General features: G+C 40.4%; 2 protein-coding genes across 8 annotated transcripts in view; both read right to left on the reverse strand.

The window, feature by feature from the left end:
- LOC110826505 (uncharacterized) overlaps positions 1–1,769 on the reverse strand; it is a 60,140-nt gene extending 58,371 nt beyond the window's left edge. The window contains exon 1 of the mRNA XM_087348767.1: positions 1,636–1,769. Within this exon, the coding sequence (XP_087204893.1) occupies positions 1,636–1,641 (6 nt within the window). The 5' untranslated portion in view covers positions 1,642–1,769. The remainder of the gene's footprint in view (positions 1–1,635) is intronic.
- A 733-nt stretch (positions 1,770–2,502) lies between these two features.
- LOC147873843 (UDP-glycosyltransferase UGT5-like) lies at positions 2,503–26,096 on the reverse strand. Of its 7 annotated transcripts, none has more exons than XM_087348807.1 (7): positions 25,942–26,075; positions 20,556–20,642; positions 15,214–15,477; positions 7,144–7,730; positions 6,361–6,583; positions 5,660–5,879; positions 2,503–4,309 (listed from the first exon to the last, which is right to left on the reverse strand). In XM_087348807.1, the coding sequence occupies exons 3-7, from the start codon at positions 15,461–15,463 to the stop codon at positions 4,006–4,008; spliced, it is 1,584 nt and encodes a 527-aa protein (XP_087204933.1). In that variant the 5' UTR covers positions 15,464–15,477; positions 20,556–20,642; positions 25,942–26,075; the 3' UTR covers positions 2,503–4,005. The 7 variants fall into 7 exon arrangements, with proteins under 7 accessions (XP_087204933.1, XP_087204935.1, XP_087204934.1 ...); XM_087348809.1 differs by lacking the exon at positions 25,942–26,075 and adding an exon at positions 21,802–21,892; XM_087348808.1 differs by lacking the exon at positions 20,556–20,642 and having other exon boundaries at positions 25,942–26,096.
- Between the last annotated feature and the right edge of the window lie 535 nt (positions 26,097–26,631).

Raw genomic sequence — 26,631 nt, forward strand, 5'->3', positions numbered from 1 at the left:
TTAAAACAAAGGAGGATATTCGACAAAGGGCCTTACATACGCATAGAAATTAAATTTTACCAACACTTGGTATATTATTTTTATACACGTATAAATTTTCGTTCTGAGTAATCGAAACACGACCAGCGCGTCTACTGGATGAGCTGTGCTTGTCGGCGGTTAAATATGTACATAGAAATGATGAAAGTTTAACAGGAACACACGAGAAATGGGCTACAGAGACAGCTTCAAGAGACATTAAGCGACATTTCCCTAAACTTTGTGGATAATGTAAAATACAAAATGCACTGAAACGCCGATGTCAACATACATAAATACATGTTAACAACAAACTTAGTTTGCTGACTGTAAATAACAGATACATCTACAGGCCTAACTTTGGATAAGAACGTGACACAAGTGAATAATCGATTAATAAATGTGAATGAATAAATTTCACCAAGTGACAACTGCTCAAGTCGTTCTTCTTACGAGAAAGACTGACATCAAACACTTAAATTAGAAAGTCATCAAGTGCCAATTTTGTACTTGTAACATGATGAGGAAGTTTCCAATGAACTACTTTTAACTCACGTTTCACAAAGCTCCAGATAAATGCGATTGTAGAAACTTAAAACCCACAAAATAAATTCCAGCATAATGCATTAGCCGCAGACTAATAACAGCGTTATGTTTTTGCATTTGTTTAGAATAGTTTAACTGGGCATTTTAACTGATCGTCTATGGACACTTCATAACTCAGCTTAATTATTTGAAATACTTTTGCAAAGATAAAATGTCCACATACGAGCAATAACACGAAAAATGCCAACAGTTTTATCGTTATGTTTTAATACTTGAGATCAACAGAGTCATTTTACAGTCTTAAAAGTTTCTTAAATATTGTGTTTTAGAACAATGATGTCAGTCGGGCTCTGCCAACATCAACTTCGGTGTACAGAAGAGGATTTATAGGAACGTGCGACCAATGAAACCAACAAACTTATCCGACTCACAATAACATTATTGGTTTGTATCCAAGAGTACCTGGTACACAAAACGCAGATCGGGACAAACTTACAATACGGTGATGACGTGACCTACGACAATCTCTGTATTGTATGATTATCGCAGTTACCGGACCTAATGTAAATAACACTCATTAGCCTGACGGATTCAACATGTCATGTTTTTAAAATAAGCTACTTTCAAGACGTTAGAATACCAGTTTAAAACCGGTTTCAAATTTATACCTGAGTGCAGATTGCTTTCTCTGCGAATAAGCAAATTCTTTAGAAATTTCTTCTTTATTCTTAATCTATTTGACGTCGTTCTGTCACATGGAGTCAATAAACTATGCACATACACAAGCCAACAGCGACGTACGAGCTAGATCACACCATCAAAACAACCCTTGATGCTAACTTACTGATGACGCTTGGCGAATACTGAAAGTTATCTATTATTCTGCTGATTTATATGTATTTCAGGCCCAATATTTTCCCTATTCTTAAACAGCCTCACTCTGTTCTTCCTTCCACTAACAATCATAGTTTCACATATATACAAAAACTTGGAAATATCAGATACCTTACGAAAACAGTGATGTTGATTTGATACTCTACGGATGTAATGGAAATTATATTCAGTACTTACCATCATGGCGGCGAGATTGGAACGTTAGAACAAGTCTAGCACAGTCACAGCATCAAGAACCTATCATCACAAGACACAGGTCACAACTGAATTCTCGCACGCAACACGCAATGTCACCGCCCTCTTCACTGAACGTGACCACAGTTCTACTCCACTGCCTTCTATGACCTTCACCAGCGACAAGGTCAGATAAAATGAGTCTTGCCTTCTGGTCATAATTATCTCCGGGAAACAAAACAGTAAAGACAGTACGATTTGGTGCGTATTTATTATTATAGTATACGTAAGTAATGCTGATTCCTTTTACATTATCCGCATTCAAAATTCCGAATCATAAACATTCCTTACTTATGTTCCACGTTTTATAGCGTATCGTCATAACTGCGTGCCTATTTGATCCAACTGACGAATTTCAATAACCCAGCATAATCTGTTAAAAACTCATTTGCAGTCAAAATAAATAATAATAATAATAATAATAATAATAATAATGCCTTTTGCCAAAGCGATCAGACTCTTCACTGTTCGAATCCGATACGTCTATCCAACCAAAGTTCTTTTCGTGAAGGACAAATTGTCTCGTGGGGCCATCGCCCCAATAGTAGCAATACGCTATCAAGGGCTCCAATCAAGACAAAAATCCCTTTAGGGTTAAGCACATCCCCAGTTTGTAAGGTACCGTTTCGTAAGCAGCAATGATTTAATCTACCAACAGACGACGTTTTGCATATGTGCATGAGTCCGCCCTTAGCTTCCAGATGGTGATTGGCTGAACCTTTTAACAGACGACCATTAACATTTGTGGCAACTGTGAAGTCTGAAACGGACGGGGAATTCGAAAAGAGGCATTCGGACAAAAACTTTAAGAACTCTCACTAGCTGCTTTTTATTTGATCTCCAGCCATATACACTAATGCCATACAGAGGTAAGTTATTAAAACGTCCTCACCAGAGAAATTTCGTGCGCAAAGAAAGATACTGTGTATCATTTGATCTGTGAAACTGCCTATGTAATACGTAGGATCCAACAATAAATACTTGTTACATCACTTCGTTATTCAACAACAACTTAATTGAGGATTGTGACCTTCGGGGTTATGACGCCGTAATTTCGTCTTGCCCAGTCTTGTTGATACCACGTGTCCTCGTCTCCATACAGATGACGAACGGCAGAGACAATGGATTCTTGGAGCATGCTGAGGTAAGCAGAAAGGGTCACAGTCCCTTCGAACAACGGTCTTACAACACCCCAAGATGACACATCAAACCAGACTGAAAGTCTTGGTAAATTTACTGTCTTGTTAACATGCACGTTCAAATTTTTATAAGACGATACTCAAATTTTCCGGTTCACTTAAATGTCGGCTGATGACTCCAGACAAACATGCCCAGGGATTTTGCGTTCTGACCCACCTTCTTCTGAATCCATTCACAAAACTCGAGTCTGCGGTCAGGATCGTCTTCAGTCATTCCATGAAACAACCTTGGCACGTATTAACATTTCCACTTAGCTGTTTTAAGAATCTTGTGTACACTTCGTTTGGAAATTCCGATGTCGTTAGCGAATTGCCTTAAGCATTTCTTCGGTGACTGAGCAAACGACAGTCCTTCATTTACGCGGTCTACCAGATCGTTGCTTACACATTACGTCTCAAATTCATCTCGAATTCTCGTAATTGTTAGTCGGGTTGGAGGCGTGGTTTCCAAATCACTTTCACTTCAAGCACATTCTCGAATTTCGAGGGCCACTTCAAAATCAATTCGCGTTCCTCGAAACTCAATTTTCCGTATCTGAATCGTGGGAAAGAATATGGCGATAAGATAGACCACGTTAGGTTCTCCTCGTAAACAAAACACACGGAAGTCGATAACGAAGTTAATATTTCACACTTCAATGCATGTAAGTCGTTTTGGGACACTCAAACTGAGGAACAGAATTACACGACGATAGAAACAAATTTACGTAACGTTGTCAGGCGAATTTATGACCTAACCGTTCCCAGTTTTTCCCTCTATCAAAATATTTCGGGTCAATAACAATTATAGCTTTTACAATTCTGGACTTAATGCACCCCATGGGCAAGTGAGTGCAGACAGGCACTCAGCATACGGAAAGTACAGTAAGTCTGAAAAGTGTACACAGAAGTACGAATTTATATATGTTAAGTGTTCTGAAGTATGAAGCGGAATCACTTAAAAGTAATGAAGAGTTTATGTTCAAATTCTTAAAGGACTAAAATTATCAAATATAACTGCACAATTACCGTGACATAATTTCATTCATTGCTGAAGAGAGATTGAAGCAAAAACCTTAAAAGGAGTGTCAGCACATGGAGAATGCATACAGGCATACAGGATCTAAGGTTAAATTTAACTCCTTTTCTTCTGTCTTAACAAGTCATCCGTGTCCTGGCGCCTACCACTACAAATCTTTCTCACGATTGACCTCAGAATCAGGAACACTCCAATTACAGATGATACTGCAGCCAATGTTAAAACAGCGATGACATCTAGCAGGAAGTACTGGTACCAGGCGAGGTCGAGTGAAGCTGAGCGCATGTGAGGCGCTCCCTTGTGCCTGATCACGTACTCCGTCCAGAACACGGCCTGATCCAGTGGAGTGAGTGGCTGGTCCCGGTAGATTCTGGACAGACGCTGGGCGTTTTCACGGTACCTGCGATGGTTAAAAAATTAAATAATGAAAGTAGGACGCTCTGTGCTTGAAAACATACATAATAATTAAAACCGTATTACTTCTTGTATTTTAAAATGGATGGCTGAATTTTTCATATTACCCAAAGTTTGGAAATTCGCGTTAAGAACACACCTTGAAATTGAATATAAATGGCAGGCCGGCCAAAGTGCCCAAACAGAAATATTTGAATGTTTAACAAAGAATAAAGCGTAGACGATCCGCTTACTTTGTGCGACAGACACCTAGCTGAAGTGTGAAACATTTTATATGTGCACGTCTCATAAAATGAATCACACATTGCTTCAGCGCCTTGTTGTTTCTTAAGTCTTGTTTGTTTATGAATCTCCGACCAACTTAACATGTTTTCTTTGCATTTATGGAACGTTTCTCATAACAAAAATAATGTAAATACTTCCTTAAGCACTGATGTTGAAAGCAGTATGACCTCTGAAAAGTCGGTAAACGTCTACCAGACTACACGGCGCAACAACCCAGAAGACTGCAATCATCGACTTCAATCTTGTTAAAGTTAAAGAAGACAATTAAGAAACATAACAGCTCAGAACGTGAGTGCATGGACAACCTCCAAGTAGCTTAGACAAGACCCAGGTGAATAAGGAAGTCCTACCTATGGATTAAGTCTGGAGGTATTAAAAAAGAAACAATGTAAAATAAATGTTTCCGATATGAAGAAACTATTCACCACTTTGTGTCAGGATGCAAATTCTGGCAAAGATATTAAGATACGACGAAGTCCGTAAAAATCTGCATTACTCAGTATTCAAGAAATTTGGACTGAAACAAGAGACATACTTAAGCGAGTTTGTAAACAGGAAGTTATAAAAGTAATGTGAAATATAGAAGTACAAGCAAACGGAGAAATTCTGGTACACAGGAAAGACACAAGATAATACAAAGAAAGATGATATCTGCTTCACTACGGATGCAACAGTACAATCGGGTAGGAATTTAATATAGAAAAAGACCGAAAAGAAATTAAAATACCAAAATGCAAGTAGAGAAATTCTGCGAAAGTGGAACATCCAGTGCTTTATGAGGCCAAGAAAAATTAAAGTAAAGTATTCCAGAAACACCTGAAAAGATTATCAGGAATGCATTCAATAGATCTCAGAAAAATGCTGACGTGCTAGAATCGTCGAACAATTGCACACAAGGAAATTGATACAGTCAGAAATTTTCAGCTATAGTCGCTGGGTTCACCACTAGTAAGGGAGAAGAAGAAGGAGACGAAGGAGAAGAAGGAGAAGAAGAAGAAGGAGAAGAAGGAGAAGAAAATAAAGTAATAAGGGAAGAAACGTCAGAACGTACGTTGGAGTTTCGATGATTTCTCTGATAGCCCACGTCAAGGACTCTGTAGTGACGTTTACGAAGTCAATCTTGAGCCCGTATCCTGCTGACACGGCCCTGCCCATATTCAGACCCTGATCGCCGAATATCGGAACCCCAAGCAGAGGAACTCCCCTGTAGATGGCTTCCTGCATGCTCAGCAGTCCGCCATGAGTGATGAAGAGTCGGACGTTGGGATGAGCTGCATTAAACACACGCTCCTATCAATTCCAACGGGAATTTGCATACTCTGACTTTACCATTTCTACCTCAGCATATGAGTATTGTCTATCTGATTACAATACTGCACATAAATTGCATGCAACTCTTTCTTATCCAGAAGACTAGCTATTCAAACAGCATATTTGGGTCCATCGCTTATTACCAAACAATTATGTTAGTTTCTTTGACGTAAACAGACCATATCCTGAAGTGGTATTTTGCGTTAATAACTGGAAAACTTTTATACTACAACAAAGTAAATAATCGTCAATGGTACTTATATCATAATGGAAACAGAAGTTACTTAATCACATCCGATGGAATTTATATTATCTTCAAAAAATTTCTTATCTACGTACAGAGTAGGAGCTATACCTCCACTCCCCCAATGCGCCTACATGGCGTTAGTGGGACAATTTACTTTTTTTACGTACAGAGTTTACCGATATACGAACGCTCACCAAGAATGTCGGATTGAGGCAGCCACTTCCCGAGCCTTACGTTTTTTGGTTGCCCTGGCAACGTGTCCGTCTCCCATTTCCATAACACCCGTTGCTTAAACTTGGAGAACGCTTCAAGGAAAGCTTTTCTTATTGATTCAGGCAGTTCCGAGCTTTGCAGGTTTGAGCCCATGCTGAAGTAGATCACTCCATGTGGAGCTTCGTCAAGATATTTCTGCAATTCCTGGCATAAAAGAAATTCACTAGTTTGAGAATGTCTATGACCTTAATTTAATTTGAAAATCACATGACCAATTACATATAATTCTTGCATGTTTTTGATCGTGACATAATTCCCTCGCACATATTAACACTCAAATTTGTCCCATACGTTTTAACGGTACCAAAATGTAACTTATACCACGAATCAGTTAGAACAATAACATCAAAATAATTTCTCTTAATATGGGCCCATATGCCATCTTAATTTTTGTTAAGTGATATCAGTAGCCTCTAATCTATAGATAGCCGAAATTCATGGTTGATTCCTCAGCAAATTATCATTCTTGCTACGTAGTCGAAGAGGTCGTGACCCCGGCAACGCAGGCCAGATGCAATGACTCTGGCTTCCCTAAGTCGGGGCTGTACCACCAAAGAATCCGTGGTCGTTTTCTTCGGTGATCGTTCGATGAATCATTCTCCTAAAATGTTAGCATTTTGCGGTACACGAACTAACGAACTGAAAAAGGACCATCATATTTTGATTTAACCGGAAACAAGAATTATTGGCTTCACGTTTCTCACCTGTGGAAGCTTCTTCGGAGGTTTCACGTGCATTCCGCCAACCTGCACGTAGTTTGGAGAGAGAGGCTTCGGGTAGCTGAGACTGAAGTGTGAGTTGAGAAGGACCAAGGACGTTCTGTATTCCAGCTCCCACACGGGTGGGAAGTTGTCTGTATAGTTGAAATATTTCTGCATCACGGCATTTTGTTTCGGCACGTGGATCAGGTGCCTTCCGACGTGTCTCAGTGTACCAACGAGTGTATTGTGCATTCTTTCCCAGAAATTCATCTTATCTTCGTAAGGAAGGAACTCATCGGGAACGTAAGAGTAAGGATTAGGACTTCCGACCCAGTCAGCCATGAAATTTCCTCCTCCGTTTGTGCAGACTTGTATAATGGGAGCGTTAAATTTATGAGCGAATCCTAAGACACATTCGTTAATAAAGACTTCAACGATCACAAGATCGAAATGAAGATCTTTAGAATGAATCAGTTTCTGGATGTTGTCATTTTGCAGTACGTGGTCGCACAACGCTTCTCCAATTAACCACATAAAGAATGTCATTTTCAAGGGCCCAATTGACTGCATGTCGAACACATTTGATGAAACTGCAAAGAATGCAATTTTAATTAGTGGATATTATTTACAAATACAACTCCGATTGTTGAAGGTTGAATCCTGTAGCTCAATCTGCGTAGCTTTCATTCCCCAAGCTCCTTTTAAGGAGCAAAATTTAACCCGTGTCCACGTGGACATAAACTTACGGCTGGCTGACTTCAGGCTGGCAGAATTTCTTTCTGAAATTCAAGTAAATATATACTTAAACAACTTATTAAAAATCAGAAAAATTCGACGTCAAAAATATGATCCTGCTGTGCGTAAATTGTCTTCGTTAATTTAAACCCTAGGAATATTGTATTTTCTTTACAAGAAATTATCTAAGACTTTATTATAATTGTTATATTCATGCTGTAAGGTAAAGAATCATTTATTGATATAATTTAGTAAGTATAGTTAATTTAAGCCTCCACAGTCACTATCGTAATTATAAAATAGAATGTTTGCTATATTTAATCAGTGAAAACCATCAATACACGAAGATATGTGGTTTACTTCAAGAATGTTGGATGGAAAACATTATGGAAATGACGGTAGTCGTCATAATAATTTAGGCCTACAAACAACTAACAAGAGAACGCGATTGATCGAAAGACCGATTTTGCAGTACAATGCAGTGGATCATCTTCTGACTTCCTGGCAAAATATTAAGTGTCGAAACCACAACTCTTCAAGTCTACTTTCATTTATATTATGTATTCCTTTAGTCATATTCCAGAACGAAGGAGTGATTCGGGATTACTGGAAGCGTCTGATTTTGTTTCACACAATTCAACAGATTCAACTGTTTCTTCAAATGCAATTACTGCTAATATATTTTGTCACGGGTCTCCCTCTGATTTTGTGTTTCTTCTGTAAATCTGTGGCCCATCCTGCAAATATTTCGAATTTTAACTGTTCATTTTCAGCCTTTATTTTGAGAAAACAACTTCATTCTTAATTTCAATTTTTTCGACTTTTTAATCGTCATTATTCTCCCTCAAAAAGATGGCTCCTCCCCCGTTTTCAGGTGAAATTGAAGAATCTGTCCCGTTAGAAGCTAATCTCGATCTCGACTGAAAGAGACAAAATCATTGAAATTAGTACTTCAACACTATCGTAAATAACATTTGGAGTTGAATTAAACTACATTCTCCTCGTTCTCGGATGTGAATAAAGGAAGAAAAGACAGTAAAAAAATGTTTACTTGAAAAATAAATCAAAGTTTACGGCCTCCAAAACAATTATAGACATGGTAATGAGGGGCACTACTTAACGCGAATCTAAACCTGGCAGCCCGCGTCATAGGCAAACACGCTACAAAACTGAACCATTGCGGGAAACGTGTAATCCTCGTACAAACCTCACGATGAAACAGTGAATAAAGTGCAAAATAAAATCGTGTATTACAAAGAAACAGTTAAGAGTCGACATCTAATATTTAGCCATGAAGTCGGAGGAGGTCCACTAGCATGATGAAGAACTAGGGCCGATGTATGATTTGAGGTTTTCACGGCGGTGAGTGTGAAGATTTCTGTCTTCTGGGTTGTTGCGCTGTGTAGTCTGGTCGATGGTAACCAACGTTTCAGAGGTCATACTGCCTCCGTCATCAGAGTATGAAGATTTCCGTCCTCTGGGTTGTTGCGCTGTGTAGTCTGGTCGATGTTAGCCAACGTTTTAGAGGTCATACTGCCTCCGTCATCAGGGTATGAAGATTCCTGTCTTCTGTGTTGTTGCGCTGTGTAGTCTGGTCGATGTTAACCAACGTTTCAGAGGTCATACTGCCTCCGTCATCAGGGCGATGAGTATGAAGATTTCCGTCTTCTGGGTTGTTGCGCTGTGTAGTCTGGTCGATGTTAACCAACGTTTGAGAGGTCATACTGCCTCCGTCATCAGGGCGATGAGTATGAAGATTTCCGTCTTCTGGGTTGTTGCGCTGTGTAGTCTGGTCGATGTTAACCAACGTTTCAGAGGTCATACTGCCTCCGTCATCAGGGCGATGAGTATGAAGATTCCTGTCTTCTGTGTTGTTGCGCTGTGTAGTCTGGTCGATGTTAACCAACGTTTCAGAGGTCATATGCCTCCGTCATCAGGGCGATGAGTATGAAGATTTCTGTCTTCTGGGTTATTGCGCTGTGTAGTCTGGTCGATGTTAACCAACGTTTCAGAGGTCATACTGCCTCCGTCATCAGAGTATGAAGATTTCCGTCCTCTGGGTTGTTGCGCTGTGTAGTCTGGTCGATGTTAGCCAACGTTTTAGAGGTCATACTGCCTCCGTCATCAGGGTATGAAGATTCCTGTCTTCTGTGTTGTTGCGCTGTGTAGTCTGGTCGATGTTAACCAACGTTTCAGAGGTCATACTGCCTCCGTCATCAGGGCGATGAGTATGAAGATTTCCGTCTTCTGGGTTGTTGCGCTGTGTAGTCTGGTCGATGTTAACCAAAGTTTGAGAGGTCATACTGCCTCCGTCATCAGAGTATGAAGATATCTGTCTTCTGGGTTGTTGCGCTGTGTAGTCTGGTCGATGTTAACCAACGTTTCAGAGGTCATACTGCCTCCGTCATCAGGGCGATGAGTATGAAGATTTCCGTCTTCTGGGTTGTTGCGCTGTGTAGTCTGGTCGATGTTAACCAACGTTTCAGAGGTCATACTGCCTCCGTCATCAGGGCGATGAGTATGAAGATTTCCGTCTTCTGGGTTGTTGCGCTGTGTAGTCTGGTCGATGTTAACCAACGTTTCAGAGGTCATACTGCCTCCGTCATCAGAGTATGAAGATTTCCGTCCTCTGGGTTGTTGCGCTGTGTAGTCTGGTCGATGTTAGCCAACGTTTTAGAGGTCATACTGCCTCCGTCATCAGGGTATGAAGATTCCTGTCTTCTGTGTTGTTGCGCTGTGTAGTCTGGTCGATGTTAACCAACGTTTCAGAGGTCATACTGCCTCCGTCATCAGGGCGATGAGTATGAAGATTTCCGTCTTCTGGGTTGTTGCGCTGTGTAGTCTGGTCGATGTTAACCAAAGTTTGAGAGGTCATACTGCCTCCGTCATCAGAGTATGAAGATATCTGTCTTCTGGGTTGTTGCGCTGTGTAGTCTGGTCGATGTTAACCAACGTTTCAGAGGTCATACTGCCTCCGTCATCAGGGCGATGAGTATGAAGATTTTCGTCTTCTGGGTTGTTGCGTTGTGTAGTCTGGTCGATGTTAACCAACGTTTCAGAGGTCATACTGCCTCCGTCATCAGGGCGATGAGTATGAAGATTTCCGTCTTCTGGGTTGTTGCGTTGTGTAGTCTGGTCGATGTTAACCAACATTTCAGAGGTCATACTGCCTCCGTCATCACGGCGATGAGTATGAAGATTTCCGTCTTCTGGGTTGTTGCGCTGTGTAGTCTGGTCGATGTTTACCAACGTTTCAGAGGTCATACTGCCTCCATCATCAGGGCGATGAGTATGAAGATATCCGTCTTCTGGGTTGTTGCGCTGTGTAGTCTGGTCGATGCTTACCAACGTTTCAGAGGTCATACTGCCTCCATCATCAGGGCGATGAGTATGAAGATTTCCGTCTTCTGTGTTGTTGCGCTGTGTAGTCTGGTCGATGTTAACCAACGTTTCAGAGGTCATACTGCCTCCGTCATCAGGGCGATGAGTATGAAGATTTCCGTCTTCTGGGTTGTTGCATGTGTAGTCTGGTCGATGTTAACCAACGTTTCAGAGGTCATACTGCCTCCGTCATCACGGCGATGAGTATGAAGATTTCCGTCTTCTGGGTTGTTGCGCTGTGTAGTCTGGTCGATGTTTACCAACGTTTCAGAGGTCATACTGCCTCCATCATCAGGGCGATGAGTATGAAGATATCCGTCTTCTGGGTTGTTGCGCTGTGTAGTCTGGTCGATGCTTACCAACGTGTCAGAGGTCATACTGCCTCCATCATCAGGGTATGAAGATTCCTGTCTTCTGTGTTGTTGCGCTGTGTAGTCTGGTCGAAGTTAACCAACGTTTCAGAGGTCATACTGCCTCCGTCATCAGGGCGATGAGTATGAAGATTTCTGTCTTCTGGGTTGTTGCGCTGTGTAGTCTGGTCGATGTTTACCAACGTTTCAGAGGTCATACTGCCTCCGTCATCAGGGTATGAAGATTCCTGTCTTCTGTGTTGTTGCGCTGTGTAGTCTGGTCGATGTTAACCAACGTTTCAGAGGTCATACTGCCTCCGTCATCAGGGCAATGAGTATGAAGATTTCCGTCTTCTGGGTTGTTGCGTTGTGTAGTCTGGTCGATGTTAACCAACGTTTCAGAGGTCATACTGCCTCCGTCATCAGGGCGATGAGTATGAAGATTTCCGTCTTCTGGGTTGTTGCGTTGTGTAGTCTGGTCGATGTTAACCAACGTTTCAGAGGTCATACTGCCTCCGTCATCACGGCGATGAGTATGAAGATTTCCGTCTTCTGGGTTGTTGCGCTGTGTAGTCTGGTCGATGTTTACCAACGTTTCAGAGGTCATACTGCCTCCATCATCAGGGCGATGAGTATGAAGATATCCGTCTTCTGGGTTGTTGCGCTGTGTAGTCTGGTCGATGCTTACCAACGTGTCAGAGGTCATACTGCCTCCATCATCAGGGCGATGAGTATGAAGATTTCCGTCTTCTGGGTTGTTGCGCTGTGTAGTCTGGTCGATGCTTACCAACGTTTCAGAGGTCATACTGCCTCCATCATCAGGGCGATGAGTATGAAGATTTCTGTCTTCAGGGTTGTTGCGCTGTGTAGTCTGGTCGATGTTAACCAACGTTTCAGAGGTCATACTGCCTCCATCATCAGGGCGATGAGTATGAAGATTTCTGTCTTCTAGGTTGTTGCGCTGTGTAGTCTGGTCGATGTTAACCAACGTTTCAGAGGTCATACTGCCTCCATCATCAGGGCGATGAGTATGAAGATTTCTGTCTTCTGGGTTGTTGCGCTGTGTAGTCTGGTCGATGTTAACCAACGTTTCAGAGGTCATACTGTCTCTATCATCAGGGCGATGAGTATGAAGATTTCTGTCTTCTGGGTTGTTGCGCTGTGTAGTCTGCTCGATGCTTACCAACGTTTCGGAGGTTATACTGCCTCCGTCATCAGGGCGATGAGTATGAAGATTTCCGTCTTCTGGGTTGTTGCGCTGTGTAGTCTGTTCGATGTTTACCAACGTTTCAGAGGTCATACTGCCTCCATCATCAGGGCGATGAGTATGAAGATTTCCGTCTTCTGGGTTGTTGCGCTGTGTAGTCTGGTCGATGCTTACCAACGTTTCAGAGGTCATACTGCCTCCATCATCAGGGCGATGAGTATGAAGATTTCCGTCTTCTGGGTTGTTGCGCTGTGTAGTCTGGTCGATGATTACCAACGTTTCAGAGGTCATACTGCCTCCATCATCAGGGCGATGAGTATGAAGATTTCTGTCTTCTCGGTTGTTGCGCTGTGTAGTCTGGTCGATGTTAACCAACGTTTCAGAGGTCATACTGCCTCCATCATCAGGGCGATGAGTATGAAGATTTCTGTCTTCTGGGTTGTTGCGCTGTGTAGTCTGGTCGATGTTAACCAACGTTTCAGAGGTCATACTGTCTCTAACATCAGGGCGATGAGTATGAAGATTTCTATCTTCTGGGTTGTTGCGCTGTGTAGTCTGCTCGATGCTTACCAACGTTTCGGAGGTTATACTGCCTCCGTCATCAGGGCGATGAGTATGAAGATTTCCGTCTTCTGGGTTGTTGCGCTGTGTAGTCTGGTCGATGTTTACCAACGTTTCAGAGGTCATACTGCCTCCATCATCAGGGCGATGAGTATGAAGATTTCCGTCTTCTGGGTTGTTGCGCTGTGTAGTCTGGTCGATGCTTACCAACGTTTCAGAGGTCATACTGCCTCCATCATCAGGGCGATGAGTATGAAGATTTCCGTCTTCTGGGTTGTTGCGCTGTGTAGTCTGGTCGATGCTTACCAACGTTTCAGAGGTCATACTGCCTCCATCATCAGGGCGATGAGTATGATGATTTCTGTCTTCTGGGTTGTTGCGCTGTGTAGTCTGGTCGATGTTAACAAACGTTTCAGAGGTCATACTGCCTCTATCATCAGGGCGATGAGTATGAAGATTTCTGTCTTCTGGGTTGCTGCGCTGTGTAGTCTGGTCGATGTTAACCAACGTTTCAGAGCTCATACTGCCTCCGTCATCAGAGTATGAAGATTTCTGTCTTCTGGGTTGTTGCGCTGTGTAGTCTGGTCGATGTTAACCAACGTTTCAGAGGTCATACTGCCTCCGTCATCAGAGTATGAAGATTTCTGTCTTCTGGGTTGTTGCGCTGTGTAGTCTGGTCGATGTTAACCAACGTTTCAGAGGTCATACTGCCTCCGTCATCAGAGTATGAAGATTTCTGTCTTCTGGGTTTTTGTGCTATGTAGTCTGATCGATGTTTACCAACGTTTCAGAGGTCATACTGCCTTTATCATCAGGGCGATGAGTATTTAGATTTCTGTCTTCTGGGTTGTTGCGCTGTGTAGTCTGGTCGATGTTTACCAACGTTTCAGAGGTCATACTGCCTCCATCATCAGGGCGATGAGTATGAAGATTTCCGTCTTCTGGGTTGTTGCGCTGTGTAGTCTGGTCGATGCTTACCAACGTTTCAGAGGTCATACTGCCTCCATCATAAGGGCGATGAGTATGAAGATTTCCGTCTTCTGGGTTGTTGCGCTGTGTAGTCTGGTCGATGTTTACCAACGTTTCAGAGGTCATACTGCCTCCATCATAAGGGCGATGAGTATGAAGATTTCCGTCTTCTGGGTTGTTGCGCTGTGTAGTCTGGTCGATGTTTACCAACGTTTCAGAGGTCATACTGCTTCCATCATCAGGGCGATGAGTATGAAGATTTCCGTCATCTGGGTTGTTGCGCTGTGTAGTCTGGTCGATGTTAACCAACGTTTCAGAGGTCATACTGCCTCCATCATCAGAGTATGAAGATTTCTGTCTTCTGGGTTGTTGCGCCGTGTAGTATGGTATATGTTAACCAACGTTTCAGAGGTCATACTGCCTCCGTCATCAGAGTATGATGATTCCTGTCTTCTTGGTTGTTGGGCCGTGTAGTATGGTAGATGTTAACCAACGTTTCAGAGGTCATACTGCCTCCGTCATCAGAATCGCCCTGATGACGGAGGCAGTATGACCTCTGAAAAGTTGGTTAACATCGACCAAACTACACAGCGCAACAACCCAGAAGACAGAAATCTTCAAGTGGAGCCGAATCGGAGTGTTTCAATCCACCGGGCCCCTATGTTAATTTCCCAAGCAGAGAACATCGTCTAATAATTTGATATGTTACAAGCAAAAAGGAACACATTATTTAGTTTATTGATGATTTACTACGAAGACAATACAGCATTAAACGAAATTCATTTGCAGCTGATAATACTGTGAAATTATTTCTGGCAGGAAATAACCTTGCACTCCAACATGCATTGCACGATGCAGCAATTCGCTTACCATGACCTCCCATTAACTCATTCATATCTGACTCCACTGTGATGTGTGTGTAATTTGGAATGGGCTCCTTTACTGGAAAAGGACTGACCACTGTAACCTGGTGCCCTCGACTGGCTAGCTCGAACATCAGAGCATTTTGGACGATGAGGTGGCTTCTCGATGGTAAGGGATACAAGCCCAAGATCCTAGCGCCATGGCTCTGAGTCACGAGCAGCAGCAGAACCAGCGTCACAAGCCACGGCAGCGACATCCTCAATTCAATCACTTTAATTCAATTTAATTCAATTAATTTAAGGGCTTGACAATAGCCAAATATGGCCAATAATAGCCAAGCACTGACAACAGCACATTACAAATACAAAAACAAACATGCCTAAGTAATATAATAAATAAAATAAAATATTAATACTAAATAAAAGCAGTAAACAATGAAAACGAGAAAAAACTTACAAAATGAAAAACCCAAAATATGGACAAAGGGAAATATTTAAATACAATAATTTCCTCAGTTCAACTGTTAATTACAAGTAAATGGGCTAGATAAAATTAATAATAATTTAGTTGCTTATTATTAGTCTACTGAATCAAAAGTCAGAAGGCCAATTATAAAAGCAGCACAAGAGATGAATGAACACAATATTAAACATAACAAAATAGCAACAAACAGATCATCAATAAATTACATGGCTGTAGAGAAAGTTTATACACAAGGACAAATTTCTGCTGAATATACATTACCACAGTCAGTATAGAATGCGACCAAGTGAAATAATTTTTGTTCCAAATATATCAAAGTCCCTGCAGGGTTCAAATTGAACATAACAAAAGTCTCTGTGACACCGAGTAGGGATATTCGAAGAACAACAGCTTCCAGGTGGGAAGGACAGTATTTCAAGCCACGGTAAACTTGGACGAGAGAAAGTGCTTCATTGCAATACCTCTCCTTGCATAAAGTGTTGGGTTTTAAATTCTCGAGAGCGTTAGAATATTTGTGACAGAATTCCAAATGACATGGCGTATTCAAGATTGGATCTAAGGTTAAATATAACATGTACAGGCAGTCAAAATAACAAAAAGAAAATGATAAAGTGCAAACAAAACTTAATAAATTTAAACACCGTGAAAATATGTAGTCAAAATTACTACTGAATAGACATTAAGAATAAATTAAAATTCCCAATACGTGTTACAGATGACCGGCAAAGTTTACAGTCGCAGATCGACGTAGGCTATTTTTTTTATCCTGAGAAATAAATTACACTGGTTCTGCCAATACTGAGTTTCATGACGTCAGCAGTGGACGAACCTTGTATAGAATCAACGTCAGATTGAAATCGTTTGCAGTCGTTACAAGATTAAATGTCACGTAAGGTTTTGATGTCGTCAGCGAAAAGAAGATGCCTAGAATAATTAAAGTCATTACAGAAGTCATTAATGGATATGTCAGAGAGTAGAAGCCCCAAAACAAATCCCTGCGGAAGGCCAAAATCATGGCAGTAGAAGCTTTATGTTCGACACTTAATATTAAAGCCCCATAGACCTCCCACTCTCACAAACATTTCCGTAGGTGCATCTTCTGTTATCTTTGTATAAATCCAAAGATTAGAAAAATAAAACAACTTTATAAACCGAAGGTTAATACAAGATTTCATAAAAATCCCACACCGAACTGAAACAAGATCCATGTAGTAGGTTTCAATAAGAAACGGACGGACGGACGGACGGATCTCTGGCAACCAGTAATTAGAAGACGTGTGTAAAACGTGATTGCGAAATTCTACGAGTCTTAGACAGACCGTAGACAAGGGCTCGTCCCTGTACAGTTGCGTCATAATAAATCAAGCAAACACTTCCACGAACCAGAAGAGAGTATTTCAACACTTCTGCACACTGGACGAACGTATCGACAAATTCAAATTTGCAGTTTGGATTCCTACTCCGTACGGTAAAAATTCTGGGTTTGATTCTTAGTTCTGAAATCAGGGACCGCTACAAGTTCTGCGTATATTTCCTCAGAATTAAAATCAAATTACGAGATGAAACACTGCCTTAAAAAATTAAGTCTGCATATTTCTTCATGTATTACCTGATCGCTTTTTATATTTATTCCTGTAATTCTACATTAAAGTCTACGATATTGTGGGGGGGGGGGGGGCAAGGCCCATAGGCAACAGATCTTGAGTATGCGTCCTTATCGTAATGTTCTACGTTGCCATCAAACAGTCCATATTGTCTTTGTGTCAATATTACAAGGTGTTGGACATTAAAATTTATCTCGTAATGAGAGAAGCAAACAGATTATTGCCATGATACTTGAGACAGCCAAGTCATTCTACGTCACAGCTTCACCTGGCTTAATAATGACTGGCTAAGTGTGTACCTGGTCACTCCTAACACTTGAGAAATACATTACAACTCAAATTTCTTAACGACGTCGAGCTCGAACGTGTTCCGGCAGTAACTTCGAATATTACTGCGTAAGACGAAGCACTAGGTAACTGACTTATTATATACTGAGGTCTTCGCCACCTTTTCATAGTGACTACTGTCGAAACCACACTCCTACCAACGTTACCGCTAAATAAATTGACTGAAACCATAAAATTCAACCAAACACCGAATGTCGAATTACGAGGCTTGGGTTTTCGCCCCGATTTGACACACCCTACAAACGGCCCTAGTTGAATTTTATGTACTAATACATTAAAACAGCCACACGAAGAGATACCGTGAACCGCATCCGACCCGCGGGCGGCAGGTTGACGACTCGTGGTTTGTTTATTTTCTCCGCATAGCTCATCTGACCTGATTTCATCACCCTCACATGGATCGACGTGATGTACAAATAGTTGCTGAATAGCGCTTTTGCTTAGTGTTCCGATGGTCCACATGATTTACGTGCTTTTTCTAAGTCCCTCGAGTTAAAATCCGAAAAAGTTCCTTACATTTGGTCACGACCAGACCCTACCACATCCTCACCAATCCATTCGGTATAAACTGTCAGCCCCACTAAATACACCAAAACTAAAGACATTTATTTCCCTATTAACATATTGTTAATACTACACATTATTCCATTCCGATGTTCATCTTTAGAGATGCACTGAAATGCGTAGAACGTACTCTATTGACCTTCGCCTTTGTTTAGCAGCTAAACAACTGTCCAGGGGAAGTCGAATGAATGTGCGTGTGTAAGTATATGATAGGTCAATATGTCCATAGCGAAATGAATCTATTGCTTTAAAAATCGTTCAAATTCAAAATCTGCAGCTGACTTTCTACGCTTACTGTTACATAATCACCAGGCAACTTACATCCAAATCTCGTTTCAACGTTACAGCTGAAACACGCACACAAGTCCGGCCTTGAAGTACACCTCTACATTACTGTGATTAGGGCCACTCGTTCTGTACCGCTCTCTGTCGACGGGAGGGAGCGAGCAGTTTCCATTGGCTGTTGGAATCTTTGCACATGAGATCACTGCTCACTTTATGTAACGCATCCTCCAAAAATGTTACTGTTATCAGAGCGGCATGTAGACATGTGTCATGGGACCTCGCCTGGTGGCTTTTCAATGGCGAAGTTAAAATCACAGGACAACGACTGCTGAACACTGCGACCAATGGTTCGAATCTCGTACGGTACAAGGATGTATTCTCTCATTTTGTCGCATTTTCTTGTTAAGTCATAAGTATGGAGCAGTTCCGCAACCTGTGAGGCGCCACAAGATTTCAAGTTTGCCACGGAGTTTCTAAGAAATCGTATATTCATTCACACGTTATAATTAAGAAAAATCAAAAGTTTATCTTTCGTAATTATAATTCGTAACTCACTCTATGGTGCAGGAAATTCTTAGAAAAGTAAATTGTATGCTCGGCTAGTCAAAGAACAGCCCACTTTCTTTATGCATCCCGAAGGTTCATCACCGTGTTCACGATAGGCGGCCCTCGGACTCTATCCTGAGCTAACTGCATCCAGTTCGCTCCACCGATTCGTATCTCCCTAAAGTCCATCTTAACGTTATCCTCTCACCTAAGTCTATGTCTTAACAGTGGCCTCCTTCCTTCAGGCCTCCCAATCGATACCTTGTAAACAGTTTCCCCTCCCCCATGCGTGCCACATGTCCCGCCCACCTCATCATCCTCGATTTAATCACCCAAACAGGTGAGAAGTGTAGGCCGTGGAGCTCATCATTATGCAATTATCTTCATGATACATCTTCCTTCCTTTTAGGTCCAAATATCTACCTCAAAACACTGTTCTCAAAGATCCTCAATCTATGTTCCTCTCTCAAACTGAGACACCAAGTTTCGAACCCATATAGCACAACTGACAAAATTACACTTTTGTATATTTTAATCTTTAGTTTCTTATGAGACAGGAGGACAAAAGATCTTAGACTGAATGAGAGCTAAAATTCCGTGGATTTAATCTGCTCTTAATCTTTTCATAAATGTCATTATGACTTGTCAGTGCATTCCTCAAGTACTTGAATTGTGTCACATTTTCGAACGGTTCATTAGCTGTCCTTACATTCTGTTTCTGTCCTGAATTCTGATGCCGAGACACGATCACGTACCTTGTCTCTCCTGAATTTATTTCTAGACCAACATCCCTACTGGCCCTTAAAGAGTGTTTCTCTGGTCGCTTTTCGCCCAACAGATTAATATCATCGGACTTACCTGATGTCGTATTGTAAGGCGAAACTCAAAAGCAGTGGCAATAAAGCATCTCCCAGTTTCAGGCCATTATGAAAGGGAAATATATCGGATAAATGTTTGCCTACTCGAGGTTTGCTAGAGATTTCACTTAAACACGTTTTAACCAGGCTGAACAGCTTCGTAGGTACACCAAATCCAAGAAAATTATCTTAGAGGAATTGGTACATCATGGATAGTAATAATTAGCATGTATTTTGTTTTCATATGCCTGCTTACTCATAGACCTACATTTTTATATAGGCCACCCGCTTTTCGTGTAGTGAAAGTATGTGGTGTGCCGTCATTTGTCTTTGACAAATTAGGTTGTGCTGCGAGTGAAGAAAATTTGCAGGTTATTGGTCTAAAGGGATCATAAAATCTAAACAGACTTCTCGAATCCTCTGTGGTTACAGAAGATCCACATCTAGAATCTGGTCGTGTTTCAAGATGATCATAAACGTCGGCCAATCCTCTGCCTTCACACCAAATCAAGCGCATTTTTTGAAAACGCGCGCGGAAAAATATTTACGAATGTCCTTGCCTGTCACTCAAAGTCTCGGTGAGTCCCACAGCCGTTCTTACTGAAATACCTAGAGATACTTTCAATATTTAAAATACGGCAATTAGAACCACAGATATTACCTTTAGAGCTTCGCTGGCTCTCTAGTTAATATGACACATTTTTGTTTCCTCTGAATCACGTGAACACAGTATGATGCAACACCAGGCCTGCAAACGTGAACAACACATTAGGACCAGGTTTATTTCGCAACTGTACATCGCTGCAGCGTTCATTTCTTTCAAAAACAGAACAGTGCTCTGTCGGCACAAAATTGCATCGAACTTACTGAAACACTTAGCATAATTTAAGATTGCTGTCTTCTGGGTTGTTGCGCCGTGTAGTCTGGTAGAAGTTTACGGACGTTTCAGAGGTCCTTGCTGCGTCCATCATAAGGGCTCATCACAATGGCAGACATCTTCAGACTCTCCGCCGTGAGAACCTCAAATCCTACTTCGCATTAAAGCCACTTTTTAACTTCAAACTAAAATAACCTGAAATACGTTCTCTAAGTTGTCCGTAGTTATCTCTGGCTTGCAACGTCGTATATGTTTTCGTGATTACCAGCGTTTTGGAAAAATTAATAAGCACCATTTTGAGACTTCAACCCTAAAACGCCTAACCTAACCTACTACAATGCTACACAGCGCTTTACAACTGTACCTCAGAAGGCCACAAACAACATTTTAACAGCCGTGAGATCCTCACGATCTCATCTACTAAGGGTTGTTCTATGTTAGAGACTTTCATTAATTTCAACTAATCTATAAAGTAGTGGCCGCAATAATTTCCACCTTGGAATTTGTATTAGACGGGAATTGATTACTTTCATCAGCACTCCGCCTTCCAGATTTCGAGTCATTACAGTATATATTTTATGTGACAACCTTAAAATCAGAATGCCAATGAACAACAAATCACGGTAAAATAAAATAAATACATGCTCCCCTTGCACGTTTAGTCTCGCAATTGCAGCACAAATAATACAGCGATAATGTCAATAATAATAATAATAATAATAATGACCATTATTTTGTACTCGTTAACAAAAGCTTACTGAACTGTACACGTTTCACAAACCAAAACAACAAGAATTTCATATATTTCTTAAGAATGTACATATTTCGGTATTCATTTTCAATAATCACGCGGTATGAGATGAATATCACGCATGAATACTCATCGCCCTGATGATGGAGGCAGCATGGACCCCTGAGAAGTCGGTAAACTTCTACTAGACTACACGGCGCAACAACCCAGAAGAAGCCAAGTTCAGACTTACCGCCGGGAAATCCTCAAATCCTTTCTAACACTTATTAGAAAACTTACGTAAAACATGTTGAAGAATGCGTCGAACTGATATCTGAACCTTGGGTGATAACAGAATGTCTACAGATTACTATTGGTACTGGCACAGAAAGGTGTTCAGTAAACAAGTTATATAACCAAACTTTATCTCTTAAATTATCACAGACAGCGTAATAGATTGACGCATCTCTCCAAGAACATTTCATCATGCTGAGTATGCAATATTACGAATGAATCTTACGCATTGATGCAACAGAGAACATAAGCTGTTCGCTTTGTGAACTTAAGTACATAGAAAAATCTAATCTTTTTGCCAGTATATCACATCGATAAAATCGACTTTTTCACCAAATCATTAAACATTCGTTTTGCGAACTCTTATACGAAATGTGGTTACATAACTTATAACACTATAGTTCACTAAAAAACAGTATATTTACAATGCCAGGGGACCATTCACGGGATCACAACATATACTGCAAACTTTGTCTGAAGCACAAACTATTCTCACATTTGTCGTACACAATGAACGCCCAGTTTCGTTTAAACAACGATTTATTCAACAAAGTAATTGCATTAAAACATTTGTAAAATAGCCCTAATGTTAAAAACAAAGCATGATAGTCGACAAAGGGCCTTATATACGCATAGAAATTAAATTTCACCAACACTTGGTATATTATTTTTATACACGTATAAATTTTCGTTCTGAGTAACCGAAACACGACCAGCGCCGTCTACTGGATGAGCTGTGCTTGTCGGCGGTTAAATATGTACATAGAAATGATGAAAGTTTAACAGGAACACACGAGAAATGGGCTACAGAGACAGCTTCAAGAGACATTAAGCGACATTTCCCTAAACTTTGTGGATAATGTAAAATACAAAATGCACTGAAACGCCGATGTCAACATAAGTAAATACGTGTTAACAACAAACTTGGTTTGCTGACTGTAAATAACAGATACATTTACAGGACTAACTTTGGATAAGAACGTGACACAAGTGAATAATCGATTAATAAATGTGAATGAATAAATTTCACCAAGTGACAACTGCTCAAGTCGTTCTTCTTATGAGAAAGACTGACATCAAACACTTAAATTAGAAAGTCATCAAGTGCCAATTTTGTACTTGTAACATGATGAGGAAGTTTCCAATGAACTACTTTTAACTCACGTTTCACAAAGCTCCAAATAATTGCGATTGTAGAAACTTAAAACCCACAAAATAAATTCCAGCATAATGCATTAGCCGCAGACTAATAACAGCGTTATGTTTTTTTTTTCAACTCTGCGAAAATTCACTTTCGTAGCAATTCCTAAATTTTCTTTTCACTGTGCAAAAACAGAAAATTAGACAAACATCAAACGGAATTTACTTAGCAACATGTAACTGCTCACTGTCAACATCGTATTTAATTTTTCTGACTTTATGTAATTAGTAACATTCCTTTAACAACTGCAATTTTATATGTGGACAATCAGGACCTGCACACAGAATAATTCACTATTATAATTCGGTTTCATTCATGACGTCATAAATTGCTGAGATTAGTAAACTGGTGCTTTGTAAGAAGCAGTATTTTGCACAAAAATGTATCTAGAGAGCCTGAGGAAAATCAATAAGAATCCATATACGTGGTTGTTAAACTATGATTCTACAGAACAAATGACGATGTGATAAATTAATTATATCGCAATTAATTTAATCAGCATTAGCTTAAATTACATCAGAATATGAGACATCTAGATATCAAAATTATTAATAAATTACGGATTGAGGTAGCAGGATGAATCACGTAAGGTAATACGTAAAAGATTCTGATACCGAGTTCATAAATTAATCCTTTGTGTCTCTATGTGGGCTTGTATTTACATTCACAGCTGACGAAACTTGAAATGATGCCACTCAAAACTGTTTCTACATATCACAGAGCGTCTTTTTATCCCGTAAACGATTAAGAAGAAAGGAAATACGTACTCTTTGGAGTACACTAACACTACAATGGTGTTGCTACGTCACAACAAGGCGATGTCAGCAGACAGGAAAGAGTCGGAAATAACTAAATATTACATAAACCACCACAAATTATACACTGTCAGTAGTAAAACATCAGATCAAAGAGATAACGAGATGTGTCAGTAAAGATGGAGTTGATGATATAAATCATAATTAACTTTAAGAATAAAACTTTCCATAATAAATAACATGAAACGTCATCATGTTCAGGTCGAATGATGTAGCTTAAAATGGGAACACTATTGTACATAATTAGAGGTAGACACATATTACGTAAATCTTCATACGTTGCATTAAAATCAGGCACCACGATCCATAATAATCATAAGATATGCAAGGAGGCACCATACACGATCAGTTAGAATGCCAAATACATATGTGACGACATAACTATGGTAAAAATGTAACCTGCACAATTCATACAATTAAGAGATCGAGTATTTGAATCGCGTACAAATGGTAGGATTGATATTGTAGTGAAGAGACCCAATTAGTTATTTGCGCAGTCTTTGATTTGGCCTCTAGATTTCGAAATGGAAATATGGAAGCTGGTGGTAGAAACAAATATGAGAAAATCTTTCTTGAAATCCCTTGAATGTTATCGAATTTTGCTTATATTATGGAAAGCTTCCATGTAGAAATGAAGAACGGGGGTACGTAATGCTTAACGAGTTTAAGCAACGGTTCGAAACACCAGCTGATCGCTTAATGAATTCATCTCGGACCGCCAGACGTGTCAGGTACTTTAATGGCGTTCAGCATCCTGAGGACTTCGACGAAGACGGTTATCGAAACGTCGGTGTTTTCTTCATCAAGTCGCCTTACACTGGTGGTAGCCCGAGAAGAATTCATTACACTTAGTCCACGTGAAACCTTCAGATCATACATCTGTATGCTACCAGTATTTCGAGAAAAGTTGAAAAAGTAGAGCTCAAAACGATCGGGAGGTTCAGCACACGATATTCACGTAGTGTCTAACGAAAGTTTCTTAATATCGACGTCAAATAAGCAAGCCATTTCCCGACTCTACTCAGCAGCAATGTCCATCACATCACCCAGGTCTCTCGGTAGCCATGACTGAAGAATGCACAAAATCATGCGTGTATTAAAAGTCATTGCTCAGTTGTCTTTTGCCTTTGTTTAGAATAGTTTAACTGGGCATTTTAGCTTATCGTCTATGGACACTTCATAACTCAGCTTAATTATTTGAAATACTTTTGCAAAGATAAAATGTCCACATACGAGCAATAACACGAAAAATGCCAACAGTTTTATCGTTATGTTTTAATACTTGAGATCAACAGAGTCATTTTACAGTCTTAAAAGTTTCTTAAATATTGTGTTTTAGAACAATGACGTCAGTCGGGCTCTGCCAACATCAACTTCGGTGTACAGAAGAGGATTTATAGGAACGTGCGACCAATGAAACCAACAAACTTATCCGACTCACAATAACAATATTGTTTTGTATCCAAGACTACCTGGTACACAAAACGCAGATCGGGACAAACTTACAATACGGTGATGACGTGACCTACGACAATCTCTGTATTGTATGATTATCGCAGTTACCGGACCTAACGTAAATAACACTCATTAGCCTGACGGATTCAACATTCATTCTATTTTTTCAGCCGAAACATAAACAAGTTAACTAACGCAACTGTTAACCAAATTTATATAAACACAACCTAAATATGAAATAAGAACGAATTAATTCAAATTACATAGTTCTCCGAAGTCATGTTTTTAAAATAAGCTACTTTCAAGACGTTAGAATACCAGTTTAAAACCGGTTTCAAATTTATACCTGAGTGTAGCTTGTTTTCTCTGCGAATAAGCAAATTCTTTAACAATTTCTTCTTTATTCTTAATCTATTTGACGTCGTTCTGTCACATGGAGTCAATAAACTATGCAAATATACAAGCCAACAGCGACGTACGAGCTAGATCACGCCATCAAAATACCCCTTCATGCGAACATACTGATGACGCTTGGGAAATAGTGAAAGTCTTCCTTCCGCTAACAATCATAGTTTCACATATATACAAAATCTGGGAAACATCAGATACCTTACGAAAACAGTGATGTGGATTTGATACTCTACGGATGTAATGGAAATTATATTCAGTACTTACCATCATGGCGGCGAGATTGGAACGTTAGAACAAGTCTAGCACAGTCACAGCATCAAGAACCTATCATCACAAGACACAGGTCACAACTGAATTCTCGCACTCAACACGCAATGTCACCGCCCTCTTCACTGAACGTGACCACAGTTCTTCTCCACTGCCTTCTATGACCTTCACCAGCGACAAGGTCAGATAAAATGAGTCTTGCCTTCTGGTCATAATTATCTCCGGGAAACAAAACAGTAAAGACAGTACGATTTGGTGCGTATTTATTATTATAGTATACGTAAGTAATGCTGATTCCTTTTACATTATCCGCATTCAAAATTCCGAATCATAAACATTCCTTACTTATGTTCCACGTTTTATAGCGTATCGTAATAACTGCGTGCCTATTTGATCCAACTGACGAATTTCAATAACCCAGCATAATCTGTTAAAAACTCATTTGCAGTCAAAATAAATAATAATAATAATAATAATAATAATAATAATAATAATGCCTTTTGCCAAAGCGATCAGACTCTTCACTGTTCGAATCCGATACGTCTATCCAACCAAAGTTCTTTTCGTGAAGGACAAATTGTCTCGTGGGGCCATCGCCCCAGTAGTAGCAATACGCTATCAAGGGCTCCAATCAAGACAAAAATCCCTTTAGGGTTAAGCACATCCCCAGTTTGTAAGGTACCGTTT

This window comes from Zootermopsis nevadensis, unplaced genomic scaffold, assembly GCF_977971745.1.
Source record: "Zootermopsis nevadensis isolate Lab colony 2312 unplaced genomic scaffold, Znev_1.0 Znev_ptg000013l, whole genome shotgun sequence".
Classification (NCBI taxonomy): Eukaryota; Metazoa; Arthropoda; class Insecta; order Blattodea; family Termopsidae; genus Zootermopsis; species Zootermopsis nevadensis.